The 25943-nt window shown below is 46.8% G+C and overlaps 1 protein-coding gene and 1 long non-coding RNA gene across 2 annotated transcripts; both read left to right on the top strand.

Moving 5' to 3' along the window:
* Window positions 1–25682, top strand: LOC309346783 (maestro heat-like repeat family member 5). The gene is made up of 20 exons (XM_081870961.1): window positions 1–139; window positions 16938–17005; window positions 17152–17320; window positions 18432–18573; window positions 18652–18770; window positions 18884–19033; window positions 19446–19588; window positions 19742–19856; window positions 19964–20100; window positions 20289–20408; window positions 20540–20654; window positions 20922–21056; window positions 21221–21385; window positions 21678–21836; window positions 21945–22049; window positions 22167–22272; window positions 22518–22580; window positions 22827–23009; window positions 23099–23267; window positions 25483–25682. The coding sequence occupies exons 1-19, from the start codon at window positions 116–118 to the stop codon at window positions 23110–23112; spliced, it is 2232 nt and encodes a 743-aa protein (XP_081727087.1). The 5' UTR covers window positions 1–115; the 3' UTR covers window positions 23113–23267; window positions 25483–25682.
* LOC309347125 lies at window positions 17879–18355 on the top strand. Its single transcript, XR_014158874.1, has 2 exons — window positions 17879–18045; window positions 18089–18355. It is a non-coding gene; the product is annotated as an uncharacterized lncRNA (long non-coding RNA).
* Window positions 25683–25943: the final 261 nt, after the last annotated feature.

The raw sequence follows: 25943 nt of genomic DNA on the forward strand, positions 1-25943 counted from the left end.
ACCTTGGCACTGAGGCCGGGAATTCCATGATCCCAACTGCCGTTGCCTAGCAACGGAGCTTGTGACCGTTTGAGGTTCCTCAGCATCTCACGGTTGGCAGAGGTGGCCTGAGAGGATGGCGTCCCGAAGACTCCTGGAGGTAAGTGTAGGTTGCCATGGCCAGGGGACTTAACTCTGGAACCTACTAGTATGAACTTTATTATGGTCACAGACCAGGATAAAAAAAAAGAAGAAAGAGCATATAAATAAAGTAGCAGTTAGAATTATTATTTTTTAAAACTGATCATTGTTAGAGCAAATGAGGACAAAGAAGCAGGCATAGGATAAAACATCTGAATAAAATACAAGATTAAACACGGATAAAGGATGGATAAAAACAGATAATTAAAGCAGATAAGAACTAAAAAACAAAGACACGCAGTTAAAACAACTGTAAGAGGCTGCAGAGTAGAAGCCTCTGAAATAGAGGACACTCACAACATTAGAAACTGCTGTGCAAATATGGTTAAAACAGACAATTGAAACAATGTACAACAATAAATTGAGAAATAATTTGTTTTTGTTTTTTTATAAGATATTTATTAAAGTTTTCAAAAATGATACATTGTAAGACAAAAAGAAAAACAACAACAAAAATACAGAAATATAGAAATACAAAAATAAAAACAATTTAAAAACACATAGTTTCCATTTACTTATTTTCTTTTAACTTATTTTTCCGACCTCCTCATACCTCCCTTTCTTATATTCCAATTCAGATTGTTTGTTCAGCAAATCCTCACCATTAGTTCTTTTACTTATTTCAAAGCCTTATTTTCCGTATCTCTTAAGCATTACAGCTGGGAACCACTTAATTTCTATCCAACATCATTCTAACATTCATTAATTTTACAATATTTCTGCAAATAGTCTTTAAACTTCTTCCAATCTTCTTCCGCCGACTCTTTTCCCTGGTCTCAGATTCTGCCGGTCATTTCTGCCAGTCCCATATAGTCGATCATCTTCATCTGCCATTCTTCCAGAGTGGGTAGATCTTGTGTCTTCCAATATTTTGCGATAAGTATTCTTGCTGCTGTTGTCGCATACATAAAAAAAGTTCTGTCCTTCTTTGGCACCAATTGGCCAACCATGCTTAGGAGAAAGGCCTCTGGTTTCTTCAAGAAGGTATATTTAAATACCTTTTTCATTTCATTATAAATCATTTCCCAGAAAGCCTTAATCCTTGGGCACGTCCACCAAAGGTGAAAGAATGTACCTTCAGTCTCTTTACATTTCCAACATTTATTATCGGGCAAATGATAAATTTTTGCAAGCTTGGCTGGGGTCATGTACCACCTGTAAATCATTTTCATAATATTCTCTCTTAAGGCATTACATGCTGTAAATTTCAAACCGGTGGTCCATAACTGTTCCCAGTCAGCAAACATAATGTTATGTCCAACATCCTGTGCCCATTTAATCATAGCAGACTTCACCATTTCATCCTGGGTGTTCCATTTCAGCAGCAAGTTATACATCTTTGACAAAATCTTAGTTTTGGGTTCTAACAATTCTGTTTCTAATTTCGATTTTTCCACCTGGAATCCAATTTTCTTGTCCAATTTATAAGCCTCCATTATCTGATAATAATGAAGCCAGTCTCGCACTCTGTTTTTTAGTTTCTCAAAACTCTGCAATTTCAATTTGTCTCCCTCTTGCTCCAAAATTTCCCAATATTTTGGCCATTTGGACTCCATATTGAGTCTTTTAAAAGCTTTCACTTCCATTGGTGACAAACACCTTGGGGTTTTATTTTCCAATAAGTCTTTGTATCTTATCCAAACATTAAACAATGCTTTCCTGACAATATGGTTTTTAAATGCTTTATGTACTTTAACCTTGTCGTACCACAAATATGCATGCCACCCAAAAGCATTATTAAATCCTTCTAAGACCAAAATGTCTGTGTTCTCAAGAAGCAGCCAGTCTTTCAACCAGCAGAATGCTGCTGATTCATAATAGAGTTTGAGGTCTGGCAGGGCAAATCCACCCCTTTCCTTTACATCAGTTAATATCTTAAATTTTATTCTGGGCTTCTTGCCCTGCCAGACAAATCTAGAAATATCTTTCTGCCACTTCTTGAAACAGTCCATCTTGTCCAGAGAAATAATGTGTTGTAGTAAAGGGGCTCCGGCCACTCGCCCCTCCCTCACCTGCCCTTACCCTCCACTGGCAGTCATCTTTGAGAATTCCTGGAGAACAGGCGAAGTCCCGGCAGACTGGAGGAGGGCAAATGTTGTCCCTATTTTCAAAAAGGGGAAAAGAGAGGACCCAAATAATTACTGCCCAGTCAGTCTGACATCAATACCAGGGAAGATTCTGGAGCAGATCATTAAGCAAACAGTCTTTGAGCACCTAGAAAGGAATGCTGTGATCACCAATAGTCAGCATGGATTTCTGAAAAATAAGTCATGTCAGACGAACCTGATCTCGTTTTTTGACAGAATTACAAGCCTGGTAGATGAAGGGAACACAGTGGATGTAGCCTACCTTGATTTCAGCAAGGCATTTGACAAGGTGCCCCATGATATTCTTGTAAAGAAGCTGGTAAAATGCGGACTTGACTATGCTACCACTCAGTGGATTTGTAACTGGCTGACTGACCGAACCCAAAGGGTGCTCATCAATGGTTCCTCTTCATCCTGGAGAAGAGTGACTAGTGGGGTGCCACAGGGTTCTGTCTTGGGCCCGGTCTTATTCAACATCTTTATCAACGATTTGGATGATGGACTCAAGGGCATCGTGATCAAATTTGCAGATGACACCAAACTGGGAGGGGTGCTAACACCCCAGAGGACAGGATCACACTTCAAAATGACCTTGACAGATTAGAGAACTGGGCCAAAACAAACAAGATGAATTTTAATAGGGAGAAATGTAAAGTATTGCACTTGGGCAAAAAAAAGATGAGAGGCACAAATACAAGATGGGTGACACCTGGCTTGAGAGCAGTACATGTGAAAAGGATCTAGGAGTCTTGGTTGACCACAAACTTGACATGAGCCAACAGTGTGACGCGGCAGCTAAAAAAGCCAATGCAATTCTGGGCTGCATCAATAGGAGTATTGCATCTAGATCAAGGGAAGTAATAGTGCCACTGTATTCTGCTCTGGTCAGACCTCACCTGGAGTACTGTGTCCAGTTCTGGGCACCACAGTTCAAGAAGGACACTGACAAACTGGAACGTGTCCAGAGGAGGGCAACCAAAATGGTCAAAGGCCTGGAAACGATGCCTTATGAAGAACGGCTAAGGGAGCTGGGCATGTTTAGCCTGGAGAAGAGGAGGTTAAGGGGTGATATGATAGCCATGTTCAAATATATAAAAGGATGTCACATAGAGGAGGGAGAAAGGTTGTTTTCTGCTGCTCCAGAGAAGCGGACACAGAGCAATGGTTCCAAACTACAAGAAAAAAGATTCCACCTAAACATTAGGAAGAACTTCCTGACAGTAAGAGCTGTTCGACAGTGGAATTTGCTGCCAAGGAGTGTGGTGGAGTCTCCTTCTTTGGAGGTCTTTAAGCAGAGGCTTGACAACCATATGTCAGGAGTGCTCTGATGGTGTTTCCTGCTTGGCAGGGGGTTGGACTCGATGGCCCTTGTGGTCTCTTCCAACTCTATGATTCTATGATTCTATGATTCTAGGTTTCTAGAACAGAGGCCAGCAGCCATTTACTTTTTGACAAAACAAAACGCAACAGAAATAGCAATGCTGCCGCCACTCCGTCTCAGGGCACCAGGAGGCACAGTCCAAGGGAGAAGACTATGCTCCTTTGTTACCAGTTGCCCCACTCTGCAAGCTGCTTCCGCAAACTTGCAGGCAGAATTCATCACGTATAGCGTAACCAAGTACCGTATTTTTTGCCCTATAGGAAGCACTTTTCCCCCTCCAAAAATGAAGGGGAAATGTGTGTGCGTCCTATGGAGCGAATGTAGGCTCCTTGGCTTCGTGGCGGCGTGCCTGACCTGGAAGCCGGAGGCCTCCAGCTTTGCTAAAGGGGCGCTGTGCCTTCTCCCTCTCTGCGCAGCGCCTCTCCTGAGAGAGAGAGAAGGCACCAGTGGCGTAGCGTGGGTTGTCAGCACCCGGGGCAAGGCAAGTAATTTGCGCCCCCTAACCCGTGGATTTGCGCCCCCTAACCCGTGGATTTGCCCTAACCCCAGATGTTGCGCCCGGTGCGGCCGGCCCCCCCGCACCCCCCACGCTACGCCACTGGAAGGCACAGCACCCCTTGAGCGACGCACCTGTCCTGGAAGCCGGAGGAGGAACAGAAAGGACTCCTTCTGTTCCTCCTCCCGCTTCGCAGTGACGCGCCTGTCCAGCGAAGCCCAAGGAGGAACAGAAGGGTCTACTTCTGTTCTTTCTCCAGCTTCGCTGAAGGGCGCTGCGCCTTCTCCCTCTCTGTGCAGCGCCTCTCCTGTGCAGCGCCTCTGTGCAGCGTGCCTGTCCTGGATTCTGCCTTAGCCCTGCGCAGCCTCTTTGGGCAGGGGGAGCCTTCATCCCGCTGCCCAGAAGAGGCTTGGCACGGTTATCCCAGAAGCCAGAACAGCCGCACAGTATCCCAGAAGCCAGATCCCTCTTGCTGTTCTGGCTTCTGGGGTTCAGAATAATTTTTTCTTGTTTTCCGCCTCCCAAAACTAGGTGCGCCCTATGGTCCGGTGCGCCCTATGGTGCGAAAAATACGGTAGTCAGGCGTTGAACTTAGATTTTCCCTCAGATTGGCACATAAGACAAAAGAAAGTTTCTTTTTTAAAAATTTATTTAAAAAAACACAAAGTTAACATGCTTAAAAAGCAGGCACAGCTTTTGTATCTTGCAGGCAGATAAAATAAAGACATTGTTTAGTACAGTGGTGCCTCGCAAGACGAAATTAATTCGTTCCGCAAGTTTTTTCGTCTTGCGAGTTTTTCGTCTTGCGAAGCACGGTTTCCCATAGGAATGCATTGAAAATCAATCAATGCGTTCCTAAGGAAACCGCCTTCAGTCCAGGTCCGGGAACAGTCTGTCCCCCGACCTCTTCTGAAGGCTGGGGGGGGGGGACAAGGGCTTTTCTTCCCACCCCCAGCATTTTAAAAAACCCCGGGACAGCAGAGGACTTCTCCGCTGTCCCGGGGTTTTTTTAAAATGCTGGCGGGCGGCAGCGCTGCCGCCCGCCAGCATTTTAACATCGCCCCGGACAGCGGACTTCTCCGCTGTCCCGGGGCGATTTTAAAGCCCCCGGGAAGGCAGGCGGGGGGGAGCAAAGACTTTCGCCCCCCGCCAGCCTTCAGAAGAGGTCCAGGACCTCTTCTGAAGGCCGGTGGGGGGCGAAAGTCTTTGCTCCCCCCTGCCTGCCTTCAAAAGCCGTCCGGGATAGCGGGAAGCGCTTCCCTGCTATCCCGGACCGCTTTTAAAATGCTGGCGGTGGGGAGCAAAGCCTTTCGGCCCCAGCCGGCCTTCGTGGACCTCTTCTGAAGGTCGGAGGGGGGGGAAGGCTTTGGTCCCCACCGCCAGCATTTAAAAGAGGTCCCCGGAGATTTCCCTATGGGCTTTCTTCTTGCGAAGCAAGCCCATAGGGAAATTCGTCTTGCGAAGCGCCTCAAAAAACGGAAAACCCTTTCGTCTAGCGGGTTTTTCGTCTTGCGAGGCATTCGTCTTGTGGGGCACCACTGTATAGCTAACTAAGATACTCACTTCTAAGAACAAAGACAGAGATAGGATAGTTTCAAAGTCCTTCAGTAGATCCGCATTACAAAGTCAGCAGGAATCTCCATTACAAAGAGACACAGGACGGCTGCCAGCAAGGTGGTACGCTAACAGCCGGGCGAATTGCAGGTTGCAGAGCGGCTTTCTCAGCCATTCTTAGGATCTTTACTCACAAATCTCACGTGGAACCAGAACCCAGACCCAATCCCAATTCTTTTTTTTTATTATTAATTTTTTTTGAAAAAAAAATCTTTTACAAATTTGTTCAAATACAACCATATTTTCCAATTTACATTTTTTTTTACTTCCGCCAGCTCCCCCCACAATCCTCATATTTTAATATTTGACCCAATCCCAATTCTTGATTACATTCAAATTCACCAGTGACCAGCTTATGGGCTAATAATTTTAACTTGTGACAGCTGAGCTCATTAAGTTCCCAGAACCTGGATCAAAGGGCTCACCCCTTTCCTCAGATGTTTCACAGATGCACATTCCCAGGTAATTAAAAGACTGATAACAACACTGATAACAACACAGAGCTAAAGATAATTTGGCATTAGTGACATGGTTAAACGGAGTATGCAAAGATGATTAAAAAGGAAAGGGGGGAAAGACCAGAGTAATATTATGTCAAACCTGATATAAAGTGGCACAAGGGATTAAGTTATAAAGAATAGGTAAATTTTGATGTGAAAGGAGAAGAAAAATTGGAGACATAAATAGGTTGAAACTTATAATTATAAATGAGGTTTGACAGAGGGTTAGAATTTGCTGAACTTGATTGGGTAAAGGGGAACACAAAAAAGGGAGATGTGAGGAAGTCAAGAAAGAGGGTTATAGAATTATGAAGTTGAAAATTGGATTTAATCTTTGTTTCTTTTTAAAATGTTTATACTGTCTCTTTTTTTTCCTTTTTTAAAATATATCTGCTTTTGTTGCATTCTTGGCTCGTGTATGTTTTTGTTTTGAAAAATTTGTTTTGTAAAATCTCAATAAATATCTATTTTTTAAAAAAAGATAACAACACAGAGCTTACGGGGCAGCAGCTGAAGAAGGAGCAAAAAGGGTTTCCTCCTGTGTGTGTTTCTTTGTGGCTGATTAGCAGCTCTCCCTGTGCAAAGGTCAGAGGCGGCAGGGTTTCGGTTGAGGCAGGTGAGTAGCTGTGGGAGGAGCTTATCAGAGCTTGCAGGGCAGTTTGATCCATCCTTTAGACTTAGGGGAGCTAGTCTCAAACGTTTGTTGGGGGAGACCTAGGGGTTTTTTTTGGGGGGGGGAGTTATTTGTCCTGTCTGCACACTTCTTCTTCTTTTTTTTAATATAATATTTATTGAAGTTTCAAATAAGACAGATACACAATAAGACAGAAAACACTGAACAAGTATACTTTCAGTCCTTATTTTCTTATACCTTATTTCCCCCAACTTCCTCTCGCCTCCCCTTCTTGTATTCCAATTCCAAATGTTAGTTCAACAACTTAAATTTTTACCTTATTTCATTACTATATCAATCCTTCTACTTAAACCCTTTTTCCTAGGTCGACCCAGATTCCCTTCCACGAGTTTCCCAATTTTATATTAATACCAAACCAAAAATACAAAATAAAAAATATATATATAAAAAAGTATTTATACAACCTTTGGATTAATCAAACCCCACCCTCCCTTTCCCGGTTTCGATCCCCAAACCAATGTCCATCAGTCCATATGCTATCAGCCTGGCGATCTCACATCAGAGGCTTTTAAGTCTCTCTCAGTTCCTCTTTGCCGGTTCTTTGGATAGTCCTTCATATTAAGGCCCGAGTCTCGGAGGAGCACAGTCCCAAAAAAGTCCATATTTCTTCCGGCCGGGCCTCCTTGTTTGGAAAAATTCATGAATTTAAATGTCCCAAACGCTCGAACATCCATCTTAATCAAATTTGTAATCCACAAGTCTTCAGGTCTCCATCTAGATAAGTCTCTCCATTCTTCCTTCTCCAATTCAAGCCAAATCTTCATCATCCAGTTCTTATTTTCCTTTGTGACCTTCCTGCCAGGCCTCTGGCCTTCCTTAGCCTTCTGCGACATTATAACTCCCTTTCCCTCCAGATTCTCATATTTCTCTTCCACTTGTTCCACTTTCTCAGATTTGTCAAAATTTTCCCCCTGCTCAGCTGCAAAGTCTTTTATTTCCGCTACAGGGGCTTTTGGTTCGTAAACAAAGACTTGAATCAAGTCCCTTCCATTTCCAGTAAAGTTGTTTACTGTTTCATTCAGTCCCATGACCCCTGTAGCCAAAATATTACTTTGTTCTTGAAGCTTTCCCAAGAGATAAAAAGTCTTGTTCAACTCAGTGAGTATTTTTCCACTTCCAGCCATTCTTACAGTGTCCCAAAACCCCCTCTAGAGGGATTGTGGATATTTACTATCCTTCTAATTCCAGTCCCAAAAACAAAATAGCTTATTTTTCGTCAATTTATAACCAAAATGTAACAAATCCAACTGGCAAAGGCAGCAAAAACAATGTTACTTTGTCAAAGTCTTCTGTATCTGTCAAAGTCTTCTGTATCTTTCCAACAGGCTCTCTCGCTGATCACTCCCGGGTCCCGGGGGGTTGCGCAGCTCTCAAAATCCACTCTTATCCTCCAGCAAAATTACTTATACTGTCCAATCGTGAAATTAATAACTTTGTTCAATCACAATAAAGAATGTTCTCTCGACCTTAGTTATTTAGTCCTTGCTTTAAGTTGTCTACAAGACGGGGAGACGGACTTCCTTTTTATATCTTCCCCGGTCGTACCAAATTCCAAAAAAAAATAAATTCTTTTTAAGTCCAATTTCTATATTACTCACGGGTTGTTGCTTTTTAGTCCGAATGTTCTCAGGAAAAAGTCAGCGCTCTCCGTCCATGGCATGCGGCTTCACTCAGCAGGGGAAGCAGAGGACTCTCAGCACCGCGCCGCTCCCGTCCCCCGTTCCGAAGCCTTTAAAAAGGCTCCTTCGCAGGTCGGGGGGCGCAAATGGTGCCCGCCGAGTCACCAAGTCCACAGGCTTCCACACCTGTGGTTTCTAAGGGTCCCCGCGTCACCGGCACGGTAGAACCCGATCCCTGCAGAGCCGATTCCCTCCGGAGCTCGGAGGGAATCCGCCATTAGACGTTGGCGCTAACCCGGAAGTCCTCCTGTCTGCACACTTCTTATGATGGAGGACTGCTGTAGCCACCGCCAACGACACGTTCTCAAGATGGAGAGTGAGGGAACAGCTGCAGTCGCCTGCGGTTCCTGCACAATGTTTGCCATCTTGCCAAAGGTTGCAGGCAGCTTCACCTGCAGCAATTGCATGTTGATTGCCCTCTTAAAAGACAAAGTCCAGCAACTGGAGGAACGTGTAGCTACGCTCCAAAGAATTAGAGAGCTGGAGCTCTTCTTGGAAGCAACAGAGCACACCGTCTCCACCAAGGAGGAGTCAGGGGACTCCCCTGAGAAGGAGGCTAGTTCACCAACACAGGAGCCAGATATATGGAGAAACGTGACTCAAAGAAGTAGGATGCCCAGGGTTCGCTCTGATTGTTTAGAAATACACACTTTGAGGTCCTCTCCCCTAGCATGGAAGACAAAGAGCAGACTCTATTTGAGGATCTCTCCCTCATTACAGTCGATCAGGTATATGAAGACGAGCAGCAAAGTCAGTCCTCAGGGAATGTGCAGGCGACCTTGGAACGGACAGATCGCGGAAGAACCCCAACCAAACCTAAGAGGAGGCGTGTATTGGTGATAGGGGATTCCCTACTGAGGGGAACAGAAGCAGTGATCTGTGAGCCTGACAAGATGTTTTGGGAAGTGTGCTGTCTTCCCGGGGCTAAGATCCAAGATGTAACTGAACGACTGCAAGGAATCATAAAACCCACTGACAAATACCCCTTCCTCTTGGTTCATGTGGGAACCAATGACACTGCAAGCAATAGCCTCCAGAAGATCAAAAGAGACTATGAGGCTCTGGGCAGGAAATTGAAGCAATTAAATGCACAAATTGTCATCTCATCTGTCCTCCCAGTTGAATGACGTGGCCCAGGGAGAGAGAGAAAAATAGTGGAAGTGAACAGCTGGCTTCGCAAATGGTGTAAAAAGGGACGGTTTGGATTCTTAGATCACGGACTGCAGTTTCTTGAAGATGGACTTCTGGCAAGCGATGGGCTGCACCTCACAACGGTTGGGAGGAATTTTTTTGCCCAAAATCTCTGAAACCTCATCAGGAGGGCTTTAAACTGACTAATGTGGGGGAGGGAGTGCTCCTGAAGGTAGGAGTCTATCAATTGATGAAGATGGTCATCCAAATGTCATAGACCAAATGGAGCAAACAGCACGCAGACCTAGTGGTGGGAGGAAAAAATCCTTAAGTAAGAAACACGGGGGAATGATTAATGGACTTCAATGTCTGTACACTAATGAGCAAAGCATGGGTAATAAACAAGATGAGCTTGAGCTCTTGGTACAGCAAACTAAATATGACATAATAGGCATCACTGAAACCTGGTGGGATAAGTCCCATGACTGGAATGTAATAATGGAGGGATACAATCTATTTCAGAGAAACAGACCAGACAAGAAAGGAGGAGGAGTGGCGTTATATGTCAGGGATGTGTATACCTGTGAAGAAATCCAAGATTTAGAACCTCAAAGCCAAAGTGAGAGCATTTGGGTCAAAATTAGGGGAGAAAAGAATAACAGGGACCTCACTGTGGGAGTTTACTATAGATCCCCAAGCCAAACGGAGGACATAGATGATGCCTTCCTGGAACAGATGCCAAGCATGCAAAAGGAAGGGAGATAGTAGTAATGGGGGACTTCAATTACCCGGATATTTTCTGGATGTCAAACTCAGCCAAGAGCATAAGGTCAAACAGATTCCTCACTGGCCTTGTAGACAACTTCGTTGTCCAGAAAGTGGGAGAAGCAACAAGAGGAACAGCCATTTTAGATCTGGTCCTAACCAATGTTGATGACCTGGTTAGTGGGGTAGAAGTGGAAGGATCATTAGGCGCGAGTGATCATGCTCTTCTGAAGTTTACTATACAGCGGAAAGGAGCAGCCAAGCATACTAGGACTCAATTTCTTGACTTTAAGAAAGCCGACTTCATAAAACTTAGGGAAGTGCTGGGTGAGATCCCATGGACAGTGATACTAAAAGGAAAGGGAGTTCATGATGGCTGGGAGTTTGTTAAGAGGGAGATAGTAAAAGCACAACTTCAGGCAATACCAATGAGACGGAAACATGGAAGGTGCCTAAAGAAGCCAGGGTGGCTATCTAAAGAACTTTTAACTGAGTTAAGATTAAAAAAGGATGTGTACAAAAAATGGAAAAGGGGGGAAACCACCAAAGAGGAATTCAAACAAATAGCCAGCACGTGTAGACACAAAGTCAGAAAAGCTAAAGCACAGAATGAACTCAGGCTTGCTAGAGAGGTTAAAAGCAACAAAAAAGGCTTTTTTTAAAAAAAATATTTATTAGAGTTTCCAATTTAATATAAACATAAAAACCACAAAAAACAAATAATACACAGAAAAAATACAAAAATACCAAAAATACACAATTAAAACAAAACAAATATAATTCCCATCACTTATTTCCATTACCTTATATCTCAGACCTCCTCTCACCTCCCCCTTTTGTATTCCAGTTCAGATCTTATTTCAGCAAATCCTTATTGTAACTTAATATAACTTATTTTAGCTTATTACTCAACCTTTGCATTACAGCTGGTAACCACTTAATTTCAGTCCAACATCATTCTAACATTCATTAATTGCAACAAAAAAGGCTTTTATGGGTATGTTCGTAGCAAAAGGAAGAACAAAGAAACAGTGGGGTCACTCAGAGGAGAAGATGGTGAAATGCAAACAGGGGACACAGAAAGGGCTGAACTCCTCAATGCCTTCTTTGCCTCAGTCTTCTCCGATAAAGAAAACAATGCCCGACCTGAAGAATTTGGAGCAAATGATTCAGTAGAAGAAACACAGCCCAGAATAACTAAGGAGATAGTACAGGAATACTTGGCTAGTTTAGATGTATTCAAGTCTCCAGGGCCAGATGAACTGCATCCAAGAGTATTAAAAGAACTGGCAGATGTGATCTCAGAACCACTGGCAGTCATCTTTGAGAATTCCTGGAGAACAGGCGAAGTCCCGGCAGACTGGAGGAGGGCAAATGTTGTCCCTATTTTCAAAAAGGGGAAAAGAGAGGACCCAAATAATTACTGCCCAGTCAGTCTGACATCAATACCAGGGAAGATTCTGGAGCAGATCATTAAGCAAACAGTCTGTGAGCACCTAGAAAGGAATACGGTGATCACCAATAGTCAGCATGGATTTCTGAAAAATAAGTCATGTCAGACTAACCTGATCTCGTTTTTTGACAGAATTACAACCCTGGTAGATGAAGGGAATGCAGTGGATGTAGCCTACCTTGATTTCAGCAAGGCATTTGACAAGGTGCCCCATGATATTCTTGTAAAGAAGCTGGTAAAATGCGGACTTGACTATGCTACCACTCAGTGGATTTGTAACTGGCTGACTGACCGAACCCAAAGGGTGCTCATCAATGGTTCCTCTTCATCCTGGAGAAGAGTGACTAGTGGGGTGCCACAGGGTTCTGTCTTGGGCCCGGTCTTATTCAACATCTTTATCAACGACTTGGATGATGGACTCAAGGGCATCCTGATCAAATTTGCAGATGACACCAAACTGGGAGGGGTGGCTAACACCCCAGAGGACAGGATCACACTTCAAAATGACCTTGACAGATTAGAGAACTCAGCCCAAACAAACAAGATGAATTTTAACAGGGAGAAATGTAAAGTATTGCACTTGGGCAAAAAAAAATGAGAGGCACAAATACAAGATGGGTGACACCTGGCTTGAGAGCAGTACGTGTGAAAAGGATCTAGGAGTCTTGGTTGACCACAAACTTGACATGAGCCAACAGTGTGACGCGGCAGCTAAAAATGCCAATGCAATTCTGGGCTGCATCAATAGGAGTATAGCATCTAGATCAAGGGAAGTAATAGTGCCACTGTATTCTGCTCTGGTCAGACCTCACCTGGAGTACTGTGTCCAGTTCTGGGCACCACAGTTCAAGAAGGACACTGACAAACTGGAAGGTGTCCAGAGGAGGGCAACCAAAATGGTCAAAGGCCTGGAAACGATGCCTTATGAGGAACGGCTAAGGGAGCTGGGCATGTTTAGCCTGGAGAAGAGGAGGTTAAGGGGTGATATGGTAGCCATGTTCAAATATATAAAAGGATGTCACATAGAGGAGGGAGAAAGGTTTTCAGCCGCGGGGCTGGGGCGGGGGAAGCCCGAGCTTCCCCCGACTCCAGCCCCCAAAACAGGTCCAGGAGCGGTGGCAAGATTGCTGCAACCTCGCCGCCGCTCCCGGAGCTTGTGGATAGCTGCCTGAAGCCCAGGGAACGCAGCGGGAGTTGGCGCTGCGCTCCCCGGTCTTCAGGCTGCAGGCTGGTATCCGCAAGCCTTCGGAGCCCGGCGGGAACCCCTGCCGCGCTCCGAAAGCTTGTGGATAGCTGCCTGAAGCCTGGAGAGCGAGAGGGGTCGTTGTGCACCGACCCCTCTCGCTCTCCAGGCTTCAGCGAAAGCCTGCATTCGCTCCATAGAATGTACACACATTTCCCCTTCATTTTTGGAGGGGAAAAAGTGCATCCTATAGAGCGAAAAATATGGTACTTAAACAAAAGATGTACTTGGGGGGCGGGTGCGGGTGAAAACAAGGTGCTTATGGGGTGCTTATAGGCAGAAGCTGGTTGTTGCCGCCCTCCAGACCTCATGTCGAAGAGGCACGTGAAGAAGGGCCTCAGATGATGAACACAAGGTCAATAAGCAGGGAGTTTCAAAGTGTAGGTGCTGCCACACTGAAATATGGATAACATAAAAGGGTAGTACAAGTATTATGTGGCACCTCTTCCGCTGTTGGGTCTGGGCTGATGGGATCTGGAGTCCCAACTGAGTGTTGCCATATATCAAAAAGTAAAAACCAGGAGCATTTTTTTAGAAAGACCCCAAAATTGTTGAGCTTAGAACAACCCCAACATTCTTGAGCTCCACCCCCCAAAAAAAAAACCACACCAGAAAAATGTGTTTTTTTTCTCTTTACTTTCCGAAGAGCCAGGACAAACTGCCGCCTTCCAGAAATTCCCCCCAGACATCACTTCTGCCTTTGAAATCCCAGTAATGTCTGGGGAAATCCGAAGGTATAGCAGGCCTAAACAACATAGAAGGTTCCCCAAATCTACTCTCTATTTTCCTTGACAGTGTATAAATATATTGAGCAATATTTCAGTGTGGCGTAGAGTGCTGGGCTAGAACCTGGGAGACGCCAGGGTTCAAATCCCCATTTGACCACAGAATCATAGAATTGTAGAGTTGGAAGGGACCCCCAGGGGTCATCTAGTCCAACCCCCTGCATTCCAGGAAACTCAGCTAAAGCAACGGAGTTCATTTGGTTGACCTTGGATGATGGACTCAAGGGCATCCTGATCAAATTTGCAGATGACACCAAACTGGGAGGGGTGGCTAACGCCCCAGAGGACAGGATCACACTTCAAAACGACCTTGACAGATTAGAGAACTGGGCCCAAACAAACAAGATGAATTTTAATAGGGAGAAATGTAAAGTATTGCACTTGGGCCAAAAAAATGAGAGGCACAAATACAAGATGGGTGACACCTGGCTTGAGAGCAGTACATGTGAAAAGGATCTAGGAGTCTTGGTTGACCACAAATTTGACATGAGCCAACAGTGTGACGCGGCAGCTAAAAAAGCCAATGCAATTCTGGGCTTCATAAAGAGGAGTCTAGCATCTAGGTCAAGGGAAGTAATAGTGCCACTGTATTCTGCTCTGGCCAGACCTCACCTGGAGTACTGTGTCCAGTTCTGGGCACCACAGTTCAAGAAGGACACTGACAAACTGGAACGTGTCCAGAGGAGGGCAATCAAAATGGTCAAAGGCCTGGAAACGATGCCTTACGAGAACAGCTAAGGGAGCTGGGCATGTTTAGCCTGGAGAAGAGGAGGTTAGGGGGTGATATGATAGCCATGTTCAAATATATAAAAGGATGTCACATAGAGGAGGGAAAAAGGTTTTCTGCTGCTCCAGAGAAGTGGACACGGAGCAATGGTTCCAAACTACAAGAAAGAAGATTCCACCTAAACATTAGGAAGAACTTCCTGACAGTAAGAGCTGTTCGGCAGTGGAATTTGCTGCCAAGGAGTGTGGTGGAGTCTCCTTCTTTGGAGGTCTTTAAGCAGAGGCTTGACAACCATATGTCAGGAGTGCTCTGATGGTGTTTCCTGCTTGGCAGGGGGTTGGACTCGATGGCCCTTGTGGTCTCTTCCAACTCTATGATTCTATGATTCTATGATTCTACTAGGTGGGTGTGAATAGCTGAAGCCCCAGGTGTCAAGACCCCAAATCAAACTAGAGAACTTCCTTCCTAAGTTAACAATTTACACATTTGGAGACTGTCGGTCTGCAGGGTTAAAGCAACAGACCTCTTTCCCATAACTCTTGTGGCTTTTTGATTACCCACAATACTCTGCTCCTTTCTTGACCAAAGTTTGAAATCCTTAACTTCACTACAAATGTACAACAATAAAGTATCCCAGGGAGTTGACTCAGGGCTTTTCATGCCGGACTATTTTGAGTTGGGCGATGGTCTGCGCCTACAGATCTGTACACAGAATCTGGCAACCATCCAGGTCATCTTCTGCTCTTTGCCTAACAGCAAAAGGTCAAATTTTTGCTTTTGTGGGAGGTCGGCGAGCCTCACCAGTAGGGGATCCGTGATCTTACTACGTGCCTCTTCATAAAAGGGACATCTAAAGAACAAGTGTTCTGGGCTTCCTATCTTTCCCAATGGGCAGGTGCAAAGTCTCTGAGCATACGGGACCCTTCTAAAGGCTCCATCCAGGACCGGCGAGGGAAGAGCCGTGCTTCTGGCGAGTGTAAAGGCCCTTCTTGCATCCCTAGATACAAGAAAGAAGAGATATGCTGCCGGTGCGGCTATATCTCTCTCGATTTCTCCAGTTCTATAGTCGGGGCACCTTGCACAGTTCTGCTGTCTCTCGGTGTCTAATATTCTTTGCCTGACCGTAGCATTTGCCTGGCCCAAGCCCAGACTTAGAAGGGCTTGAGGGGCAAAATCCAGTTTCCGGAGGGTGTTCAGGACTGCAGTCTGCCAGCCCGACTGGAATTGGTCACAGAGGATCAAAGGGGCTATCCCTTCGGGGGAGGAGATTCAATGTCAGCCATTTGTAGATTGATGTTAGGCAGATGCTAGCCTCCACTCTCATCATCCCCGTTTCCAGTCTAATCCATGCATTTGAGACAAAATCTGGGGACTTGGAGGAGAGCTCTAAGAAGAGGGAATCAAACTGATTCTAAGCCAAAGGTCAGGTGGAACAACTCTGTCTTTTTGGCCCTGCGGAAAGAAATCAGATCCCGCATGAGGCAGAGCATTCCACCAGGCCGGAGCCAGTGTTGAAAAGGCCCTGGCTCTGTCTGAGGCTAATCTAACTTCCTTAGGGCCTGAGACCTCTAGGGTGTTGCTATATATGGACCTTAAGGTCCTCCGTGGGGCATACCAGGAGAGACAGTCCCGTAGGGACGAGGGTCCTAGGCCGTGAAGGGCTTTAAAGGTCAAAAGCAGCACCTTAAATCTGACCCTGTACTCCACCGGGAGCCAGTGCAGCTGGAAAAGCACTGGGTGAATATGCTTCCATGGCAGAGACCCCGTGAGGAGCCTCGCTGCAGCATTCTGCACCCGCTGGAGTTTCTGGGACAGCTTCAAGGGCAGCCCCACGTAGAGCAAATTACAGTAGTCAAGCCTGGAGGTGACCATCGCATGGATCACTGTGGCCAGGTTGGGGCGGGAAAGGTAAGGGACCAACTGCTTGATGAGGTGAAGGTGGAAAAATGTCGCCTTGGCTGTTGTAACCTGCGCCTCCATGGAAAGGGAGGTGTCAAGGATTACACCCAGACTCTTAACCGAAGGCTTAAATGAATAGAAGGATGAATAAGGTCTCTAAGGAAATGGAGGCCAGAGATTTTCAGTTTGTTTCCCAACCTACCTCATCTGTGCTTTCCTGCTCAATACGAAAACATGAATGGGTCTGATCCATTCTTCACATTCTGACATTCCTGTTTCTCTTTTCTCTTTTCTCATGGACAGGGAATTGATTTTGATGAAGATCAAATATCGGAAATCAGCCTGGAAGATGGGGAGGATCTTCCTCCAAGGTAATCCTGTGCTAATCCCCTCCCCCATAATCAATTCCTTTTAAAAAACAACCCGGTCCATTTCTATGGTGGTGGTACTTGGGGTCTTTGAAGGACGGGAGGCAATAAACCCTTTTGACAAAAGTGCTACTCCTCTCTCCCCTCAGCATCCCAACCACAGCTTCTCCGGATGCGGCTGATCTTCCTCCTGAAAGCGTCAGCAAGGACCGGCTGAAGAACAGATTTACGAATGTCGTCGCAACGATGAAGAATGGGAAGATCCGAAGGAAGGCGCTCCAAGATCTTTCCGCCCTCCTGAAGAAGATCCAGGAATATGTGAGTTGCGTGGCGAGTTCCCGCCTCCCCCACGGAAATAAAGACACAGGACACCAGTATTTTAGGTTAATGGGCAAAATTAGGCCACAACTTTATTGATTACAGGAATTGAGCGGTATTGGCTTAGGCATTGGTCCTATCGACTAACCGGCTTCAGCCTGATTGCTAGAAGACTGGCAAGGGTTAACCACCAGGAGGGGGAGTCCTGCTGATGTACATCAACTAGGAGCTCCCCCGGGGTCACCCCTCGAGGGCATGCCTTAGGCCCTCACCTCCATAGGCTTCGGACAGGGCAACACCCCACGGAATCCTTTATCGGACTACCCTTCGATATGGGGGACGGTGATGGTGCTTCCTCCCCCCCACTCATCTGCATAACAATACCCTTACCAATGCCTAACCACCAATGCTGAGGAAGTTGTGATGATTTGCTACGAGGTAGGCAAAAAACCAAATGGCTGGTACCAATTTGCCAAGCGGGAAAAATTCCTACCAGGCCCCTTGACGGCGACCAACCGAAGTCCATAGCAATGTCAAAGAGCCAAACCTAAAGGGTGGGAAAACCGGAGCTGCTGGGGCACTGGGAGAAAAAGGGAAATCCTCAGGCGCGCCGGCCCTAAATAGCGCTGGCCACACCTCCCAGGCCAGCCGATTGGCTGGCAAGGGAGGTGACGTGCCCGAGGATTCCCTGCTCTTGCGGGGGCTGCAAGCCAGCCCCCGAGTACGTAGGGGGAGGGCATGAAGCCCACAACCCCACCTCCTCTCCAGCTCAGAAGTGGCGTTACTGAAGGGAAGCATTGCAACCATGCAGGGCTGTCAAGGCCTTCAGGCTGCTGCTTCTGGGCCCACCCTGCAAGGTGCCCAAGGGACAATCAGGCATCCCAGCACATACTCAATTTGGAGAACAGAGCTGGGCCATAGTGAGTAAAATGGCTGAGAAAAGAAGAAAAAAGCAAACATTAGGAAAAGAGGGGTGGGAAGTCAAAAAGAATTGGATTTTTTTCTGTAGAGGATGCTAAATGTTTTGGAATGTTTGGAAGATTTAATAAAAATGTTATAGGAAAAACGGTGATGGGTTGCTTATCAGTCCTTTCTCTGGGTTTCTTCTCAGCCATCGGTAGCGGTTCCTGCACCCTCCTTTGGCCAACTGGTGGCGATTTCCTGCCTTTGTGCATTGGATCCGGACCTGGAGAGCAGGCAGCGGGCAGCAGAGGCTCTCTGCCATCTTCTGCCCATCCTGCGGCACAACGAAGGTAAGTCTAGAAGAATGTATCCCAGCATGGGGTGGGGGTGAGCAAGACCCAAACTAACCCTTTGGCTTTCCTTTGCAGAGATGTTGCCACGAACGTCATGGAACCAAACACTTATCACCAGAGCTGAGAAGGTCCTAAGATCCACCGGAGGACCGGTTCCTGAATTGTTCGTGAATAATTGTTACTCTCTTGCCAGGGTAAGTTGCTGTCTCTCAAGCCACATGTTCTGGGTTCCGCAGAGGCAGCACCTGGGCTTTCTGCTCCCCAGCCCTGCCCTGTGGGCATCTCTGACCTTCCTCTCTTGCTTCAGGTCTTTGGCGCTTTTCTCCCCGCGAAGCAGCTCTTGGAGGCCATGTGCTTCCTGGCCAGAGACCTGGTTGTCGAGAGCAGCTTCAACCTACTGGATATCTCCCACTTACTGCAAGAATTCATCAAGCAGTTTGGCGGCACAAAAGTGGAGGTAAGGCATCTGCAAAGGTAGGAGAGAAGAAGATTCTCTGCTTTGGTGTAGGGGAGGCCACCTCATGCCATTGGGTGGCCAGGACACATGTTAGTTGAGAGGGGCCTGGCAATGTCAGGACAAGAACCGCAGCCAAGGGTCCTGAGAAACATGGATTCAGGGATGGGGAATCCTCCTCCTTCTGGGAGTAGACTGGCAAGCTTCTTCTCTTGGCCCACAATGGATAGGGGAACTGGCGCCCTGGAGCTGCCTGGGTTCAATACTTCCAAGGACCCTGAGTGGTACCTTGGAAGGAAGAGGCTGTGGTGGCACAGGTCAAGGGTCCTTCTTTCAATGAGGGATGGAGGGATCCGCCTGCAGACAGCCCCGCTTCCTTGTACTCTCCAACCAACCCTCTCCTTTTCTCTGACAGGTGAAGGTGCTGCTGGAGGCCTTCTATAAGATCAGCCAGGGGCCTACAGTGCAAGGCAGAAGCATGGCCGTCTTCGCTTTGTCCATCTTGTCGCACCACCACCTGGCGACAGTGGTTGAATATCTCCTCCAGTTTCCTTTCGGGTATGGAGCCCTCCAGGTTCTACTGGGCTAAGGGGGAGGTTGGCAAGCTGCAGGGCTTGCTCAGAAAGCCCTTGCTGCCATTTCCTCTCTCTGGAGCATGGCAGCAAGCAGAAGACTTGAATCTGACCATTGCTCTTGTTTTTGCATTCACAGAGACTGCGAGAGAGTGTGGAAGGAGGTGTTAGCATCGGCCGACCCAGAACAACTGATCCATCTTACGGCCGAGCAGCTTTACCAAAGCCCCTTGGCGGAATCTGCCACCCAAGTGGTAAGGACCACCTGCTTTCTGGCTTCCTTCCTCCCAGGGTAATATCTAGGGATTCCTGTATTCTGCAGGAAAGCAGATAAAGTGACTTGCACCCCTCTCTCTTCCAGCAACATCTCACCAGCCTGTTGCACGCCATCCTCAGGATGGAGGACTACAAGGCAGCTGTGCGCCAGAACTTCCCACAGCTGCTCATCGCTCTCCTGGGGATGGTTGTCAACTTCCATTACGACCTGGAATTCCTCGGGTGAGTAGTGTGTTGCAAAGGGACCAATGGAGTCCTTTCCCCTTCAGCCTCGGGGGGGGGGGTCCTGTCCAGCTTGGTTTTGCAAGGGAGGCTCTCCTTCAGGCGGCTGCTAGGGAGGAGGGATGGGGAAGGAATTTGAGTGTGTGGCAATGACCCTCCTGGTAAAACTGGCCTTGTTTTTGTTGCAGAGGGGCTAAGGAAGTTCTGCACCTCCTTCTTGGCACCACTGGAGAGCAAGTGGAGGCGGCCATCGTTGACCAACTTTTCTGCCGGGAGACTTTCAGCCAGGGGTTGTCTGCCATGGTGAGGTAAGAGGAAGAACGCGGTGACCTTCCCCAGTGGTCTGGCAAACGGAGCTGAAGGCACGGGATCGGACTGTGCCCGTTTGCTTCCTGCGGTGTCTTTGCCTTCCTTACCAAGATCTGTTTCTCCATTTCAGAGCTGTCGGAAAGCGACGCTGGTGGATCCCTCCCATGGTGGAAAGCATCATCGCTGCTCTCGAGGACCAGGATTTTGCCGGAATGCCACAAGTCGCGGCAGCTATCTACATCGAGGTGAGGGGGACTGACGCGGGAGGAAATGGGTGCAGCAAGGAGGCCCTGGCTTGGTTTCTGCCGAGTGTTGGGCTACTTTGAGCCTAAGGACTGTTTCCTGTTTTAGTGCTCCTCAGAGTAGACCCATTGGATTTGATGTACATGACAAACTTTGGTACATTCACTTCAGTGGGTTTGCTCTGTGCAGAATTGCAAATGGTGGGTAAAAGGAGAACCTGCCTCAGCCTCTCATCCCTGAAGAGTTTCTTTCTCTTTGGGCCTCTTTAGCTGCTCAGCTGCCATCTGGAGGTCTATCCCTGTGAAGATACACTGGAGCAGCTCCTCAACTGGCTGGAACACGACCACCTGCAAGTCCGGAAGCTCAGCGTCAGAGGGATATCCCTGCTTCTGGACTCTGACATGGCAAGTGATGCTCAGAGGGAGGGAGGGAGGGAGGGAGGGAGGGGGGGTACAGATCTCGATTCTAATCATGGTCCAGCACTCTTTTGCTGGCACAATACTGAAGGGCCTGTGCTAAAAGGCATGAGGCCTTTCAGACCTTTGAAAAGATTCTCTCTTTTGTGTAGGACCCTTCGCTTCTGCGGCTGTTGCTGCTGGATTCCCTCCCTTCTGCAGAAGCCGATGTCCTCCCAGAGTTGATAGAGCTAGTAGACCAAGCCTACCATTCCAGGGAGCTGGGAGAGGAAGACCTGAAGATGCTGGCGGCAACTTACTGCGGTCTGGCTGCCCATGTGAGTGTTAGGGAAAACATGACATCACACCCGGTGGAGGAGGAATGCTTTGGAAGAGGAAGGGTGGGGTTAGACTGGCATGCAGCGGAGATGTTCTGGCTTCAGGAGGGTGTTCCTCTGGAGCACCTTCTCTTGGAAGCCTGCCTGGAAAACGCAGGGGGAGAGCCACCCCTGCCCCCAGTCTCCCCCAGGAGGAGGATAGGGGGCTGAGCAGCCTCAAAACACCCCAGTGGGCAGGAGAAAGGAAGGTGATCTGCTGAGAAACATAACCTCTGATATTTTCTGCCTACAGGAGGAAGCCTCCGTCCGGGCATCAGCCATCGAACATCTGGGGCTGCTTCGGGGCTGGGTGAGAGACCAAAGGCTTCCCATAACAACAACAGAAGAGGAAGCCATTCACGAACTGGTTGTGGTCCTCATTCACCTCGAAGACGAGGACGTGGTGGCCAAGGTGAGGGCCAAAGAGGTGGACTTACACAGTAGGAGGGAGGGATTGTTCTCAGGAGCTTACGAGACTATGTACCGCAATTTGTAACCCTCTTCTCTTCTTGTGTTGCAGGCCGCAAGGAGGGCTCTTTGCCATCTAGCCCCACAAGTGAAGTGGTGGGCTCGTTCCAACAAATTTAGCCTCCACTTTGCTCTCCACCAGGCTGCCAAGCATCTGGTAAGGTCCCTCTGCTTTGTTTGCAGCTTTGCCCAGGCATGTCTCTGGGACTGCAAGGCTCTTCTGCCACACTCTCAAGCCTCTCTGATGCCAATTCTCCTTTGTCTTTGCCCACAGAGCAAGACCTTCAGCAAGGACATCCTTCGGAGTGCTGCCTTGACATGTACGAAGCCGTCCGCCAACAGGCTGCCATCAGTCTCCAGGGTGGCAGCTCTGCTTCTGGGTAAGTCAAGCAACGGCCTTCCCTGGTAGGGATGGACAGAAACGTCTTGGTAACGATGGCAGGGAGGATGGACATGTCCCCAGGCCACCTGCTAGGTAGGCCTCCATCTGTGCCCAGATCTTGCTCTGAGTGCTCCGCGAAGGTGGAGACCTCTAGAGCATACCTGCCCTCCTACCGAGCTGCCTCTGTCTCCACTTGCTTTGCATCTAGATGACGTCCCTTTTCTTGTCTATTTCTCTCTCTAGGTCATCTGGCTTTCCGGGATGCCAGTTTCATCCACCATCACGACATGGCATCCTATGGAACATGTGAGTGAGACGTACGGAGGGCAGGGAGGGATGCTTCTGCTGAGAAAGGTCTTCAGGGGAAGGCAAATTCTCAGATGTATGTTCAGACAGAGGTTCCACAAGATGAACATGCAAAGAGAATTGGCATGTGACTTCACTGCTCTCTCTCACACCCAAACACACCTGACGGCTGTTTTCATATTGTTGATGGATGGCTCTTTTCCTGTGTATCTCTGCCTTGCTCAACATTTCTCCCTTGCCACTCAGGGCTGGAAGAGATGCAGCAGCACGAGGAAGAAGGGCTCAGGCAGACAGGGAGGAGCTGCCTGAACATCATGCAGCGGGCCTATAAACATCGGAAGAAAGGCAGGGTCCAGCGCTTTTTGAGGAGGCTGCTCCACTGCGTTCACAGGGAGCCTTACCCGCAGGACTTCCTGAGCTGCATGCCAGGTGAGTGAGGCATCTGGTGGGCTATTGGGACACCTGGTGGAATGTCTGGAGGGGACGTTTCTCAAGGAGCCTCTTTCTCCTCCTGACAGAACATCCGGAGTAGCGCCAGGCCAAGGCAACGTGACATCAGAGTTGTGCTGCAGTGATACCATCTTCTGCTCTCCGCGGGATCCAGTCTGGACCAGCGCCAGGAACATCAGCGCCATCAGGATGGCCCAAGAGGAGTGGTGCTGCCCTCACGACCTTCCGTACACAGCGGTAGGAAACCTTTTTGTTGTTGTTGTGTTTCTGGTTGATGTTGTTTTGGATTGTTGATTTTTTTGATTTTGAATCTCAGGGTGGCACAAAATACATAATAAGAATAATCACTGCACAAAATTCATAATAAAAATATCAGAGCATGATATAAAATTAAAATAATAAAAACATACTAAAAAGAGCCACAAGACTAATGTATGCACACTAATAAACAATAAAAAAGCCTTGAAACAACACTCCAGCCCACCAATACAAAATCTAAATCAACGTAACACATTTAACAACCATTTAAAACAACCCCACCTTCTTGAAGAAGGCTGATATATTAGATTTAGAAGGTTGGAATACAAGGTTTACATGGCACGCCTACCTATCATACAACAAAGTGGCAGTGCATAAGGACTTTTAAAATCATATAGTAAGAATTTCATTATACAAGGTCTGGGATAAGTACCACAGACTATTAGAGCCCCAAATACCCTGGTGGGTATCCCCAGTGGAGATGATAACGGTAAAAAAGACAAACATGGACACAAATTGGGCAACTTACCAACAATTAATAAAGGTAGAACAGGGCCAATTAAAAATCGTATGAAGAAATTAAACAGTATTATAACGGCTGGATTCAATATCACCAAATAGTGCATATATTTAATCAGGATAAGAAAATTGGTTTTGGAGAAAAGAAGTCATTATTACAAAAGGAATTAGTACAAACTAATAAAAAGACCCTATCTAGGATGTATGATCTACTTTTGGAATGGGAACTCAAGGATGAGATGCTAAAGGACGTTATGATAAAGTGGGCACAGGATTTTGGCCACAACATAATGTTAGCTGTGGAAATTTGACATCAAGTTCACAGCATGTTATACAATAAGGGAGAATCTAATGAAAATGATCTACCAATGGTACCTAACCCCTGCCCCAAGGAATCGGCAAAAATCTATAAGCAAAAAACCAATGTGTGCTGGAAATGTAACACCGAGATAGGAAGAATGTACCATATATGGTGGGCTGTAAGGAGATAAAAAGCTTTTGGAACAAAGTTCATGAAGAAATCATTAAGATTTTTTTAAAAACCATTCAATAAGAAACCAGAAGCGTATGTTGCAAACCTATAAGGAATACCTGTTACCCATTTAAAATATGCCCAAGAATCGACAGACGCAGCAATGGTTATCATTTATAAGCGCCTGTAATTTTGGCAACTCGTCCTCAGTAGTATTGTTGAGGTCATGAAACTTCACTCTGCATTTGCCTTCCGGGACTATTTTACAAAAACCTCCTGGCAAGAAGATAGTCAAGAACAAGTCTATTAGCTGCTGCTATCTGGTTCAAATCCTCAATCTCAGACTGCAACCGTCAGAGTATATGTGTAGTGGCATTGATGGTTTTCTCCAACCTGCATGTTAGGGCAAATAGTGCTTCACGGTTTTGTTCAGCCACAACTCCCGGATGTATGCCGATGGTGAGGATGCTAACGAAGCCTCCACCAACAGCACCCACAGACCAGGCCAGGAAAATCTCATCATTGCCCTGTTCCCCTTGGACTTCTCTCCTCTTTCTGTTTCTAAGAGAGGGTAGAGGAGGAAAAGCCTCCACAGTCACAGGGAAAGTAAAGGCACTTATTCCCACACACTGATAATTACCAGGGTAGTAATTAGTGGCTAGTCCATTATACAAGAACCAAAGATTGGAGTCCTTGATCAGCCAGCCAGAGCAGATGGATCCCTGTCCAGTGAAGTTGACTGTATATTGGGGAAAGTATGGATACGGATCTGAGGATGTGGTGTTGCTTTGGTAAGAGGCGTTGAAGGAACCCCACAACCAAAACTTAGCAGTGCACTGTGTGTAATTTCCCAGCCAACCTTTATGTTGGTGGTGGTGGACATGCGGCCAATCTTTCCATTTGGCGTTCCATGATCCAGAGGCATAACAACAAAAGCACAAGCCCTGGGTGGTTCTGGAGAACCGGAAATATTGGTAGGAGGTATCATTCATTTCAGAAGGAGGTGTCACGAAAAGGCCACTTTGATTATACAGTAGGCCTGCCAAGACAATGTCAGGGTCCCTGATTAGTCCTGGGATGAGGGACATGTCAGCTACCTTTCTAGGGTGTTCATAATAAAGGGTGACATTTTCTCCATATATTTGAAGCATCTGCTTAGCATTCTTTACAACAACATTTTCTTTTGTCATTGGTCTCCTCAAGGTCAAGATGCACATCAGGGTTAACATCAACTTCATCATAATCAAGGAACTCCACGGGTTCAAGGAGCCCAAGGATATCAACAATTCCTCCTGGGTAGTAAAAGAAGATAAGAAGGAGAACAGTTATTATTACTGTAAGAAGAACTGGAGGTAACCAAGACCAGAGCATACCTGGAGAGTGAGCCAACCCTCTGTTCAGCCGCACCCCTCTTCATCAAACAGATCTTTTAGTTTATAAAATCCCTGATCTTCTAATTTCTTCCACCAACTAGGCTCCCTTTGACCCTCCTACATATATTTTAACGGCATCCACCTTGAGTATGTTGGCATCCATTTTGTATTCCAGTTCTTCCGGATTCCTAACGCAGTTTTCCTTGGTCCTATTGTCTTCTTAGAAGCCGTGTTAATATCTCTGTTAAATAGCCCCTCTCTTCCTATTCTTTCATTTATTTCATTCTCCAG

Source organism: Podarcis erhardii, assembly GCF_964252035.2.
Source record: "Podarcis erhardii genome assembly, chromosome: 7".
NCBI lineage: Eukaryota > Metazoa > Chordata > Lepidosauria > Squamata > Lacertidae > Podarcis > Podarcis erhardii.

Excerpts from the sequence above, each read along its gene's own strand:
- LOC309346783 (XM_081870961.1), top strand. The coding sequence starts at position 116 with ATGGCGTCCCGAAGACTCCTGGAG. Across the intron at positions 17,006-17,151 it reads GGGGAGGATCTTCCTCCAAG|CATCCCAACCACAGCTTCTC; the intron begins GTAATCCTGTGC and ends CTCTCCCCTCAG. Across the intron at positions 19,589-19,741 it reads CTCCTCCAGTTTCCTTTCGG|AGACTGCGAGAGAGTGTGGA; the intron begins GTATGGAGCCCT and ends TTGCATTCACAG.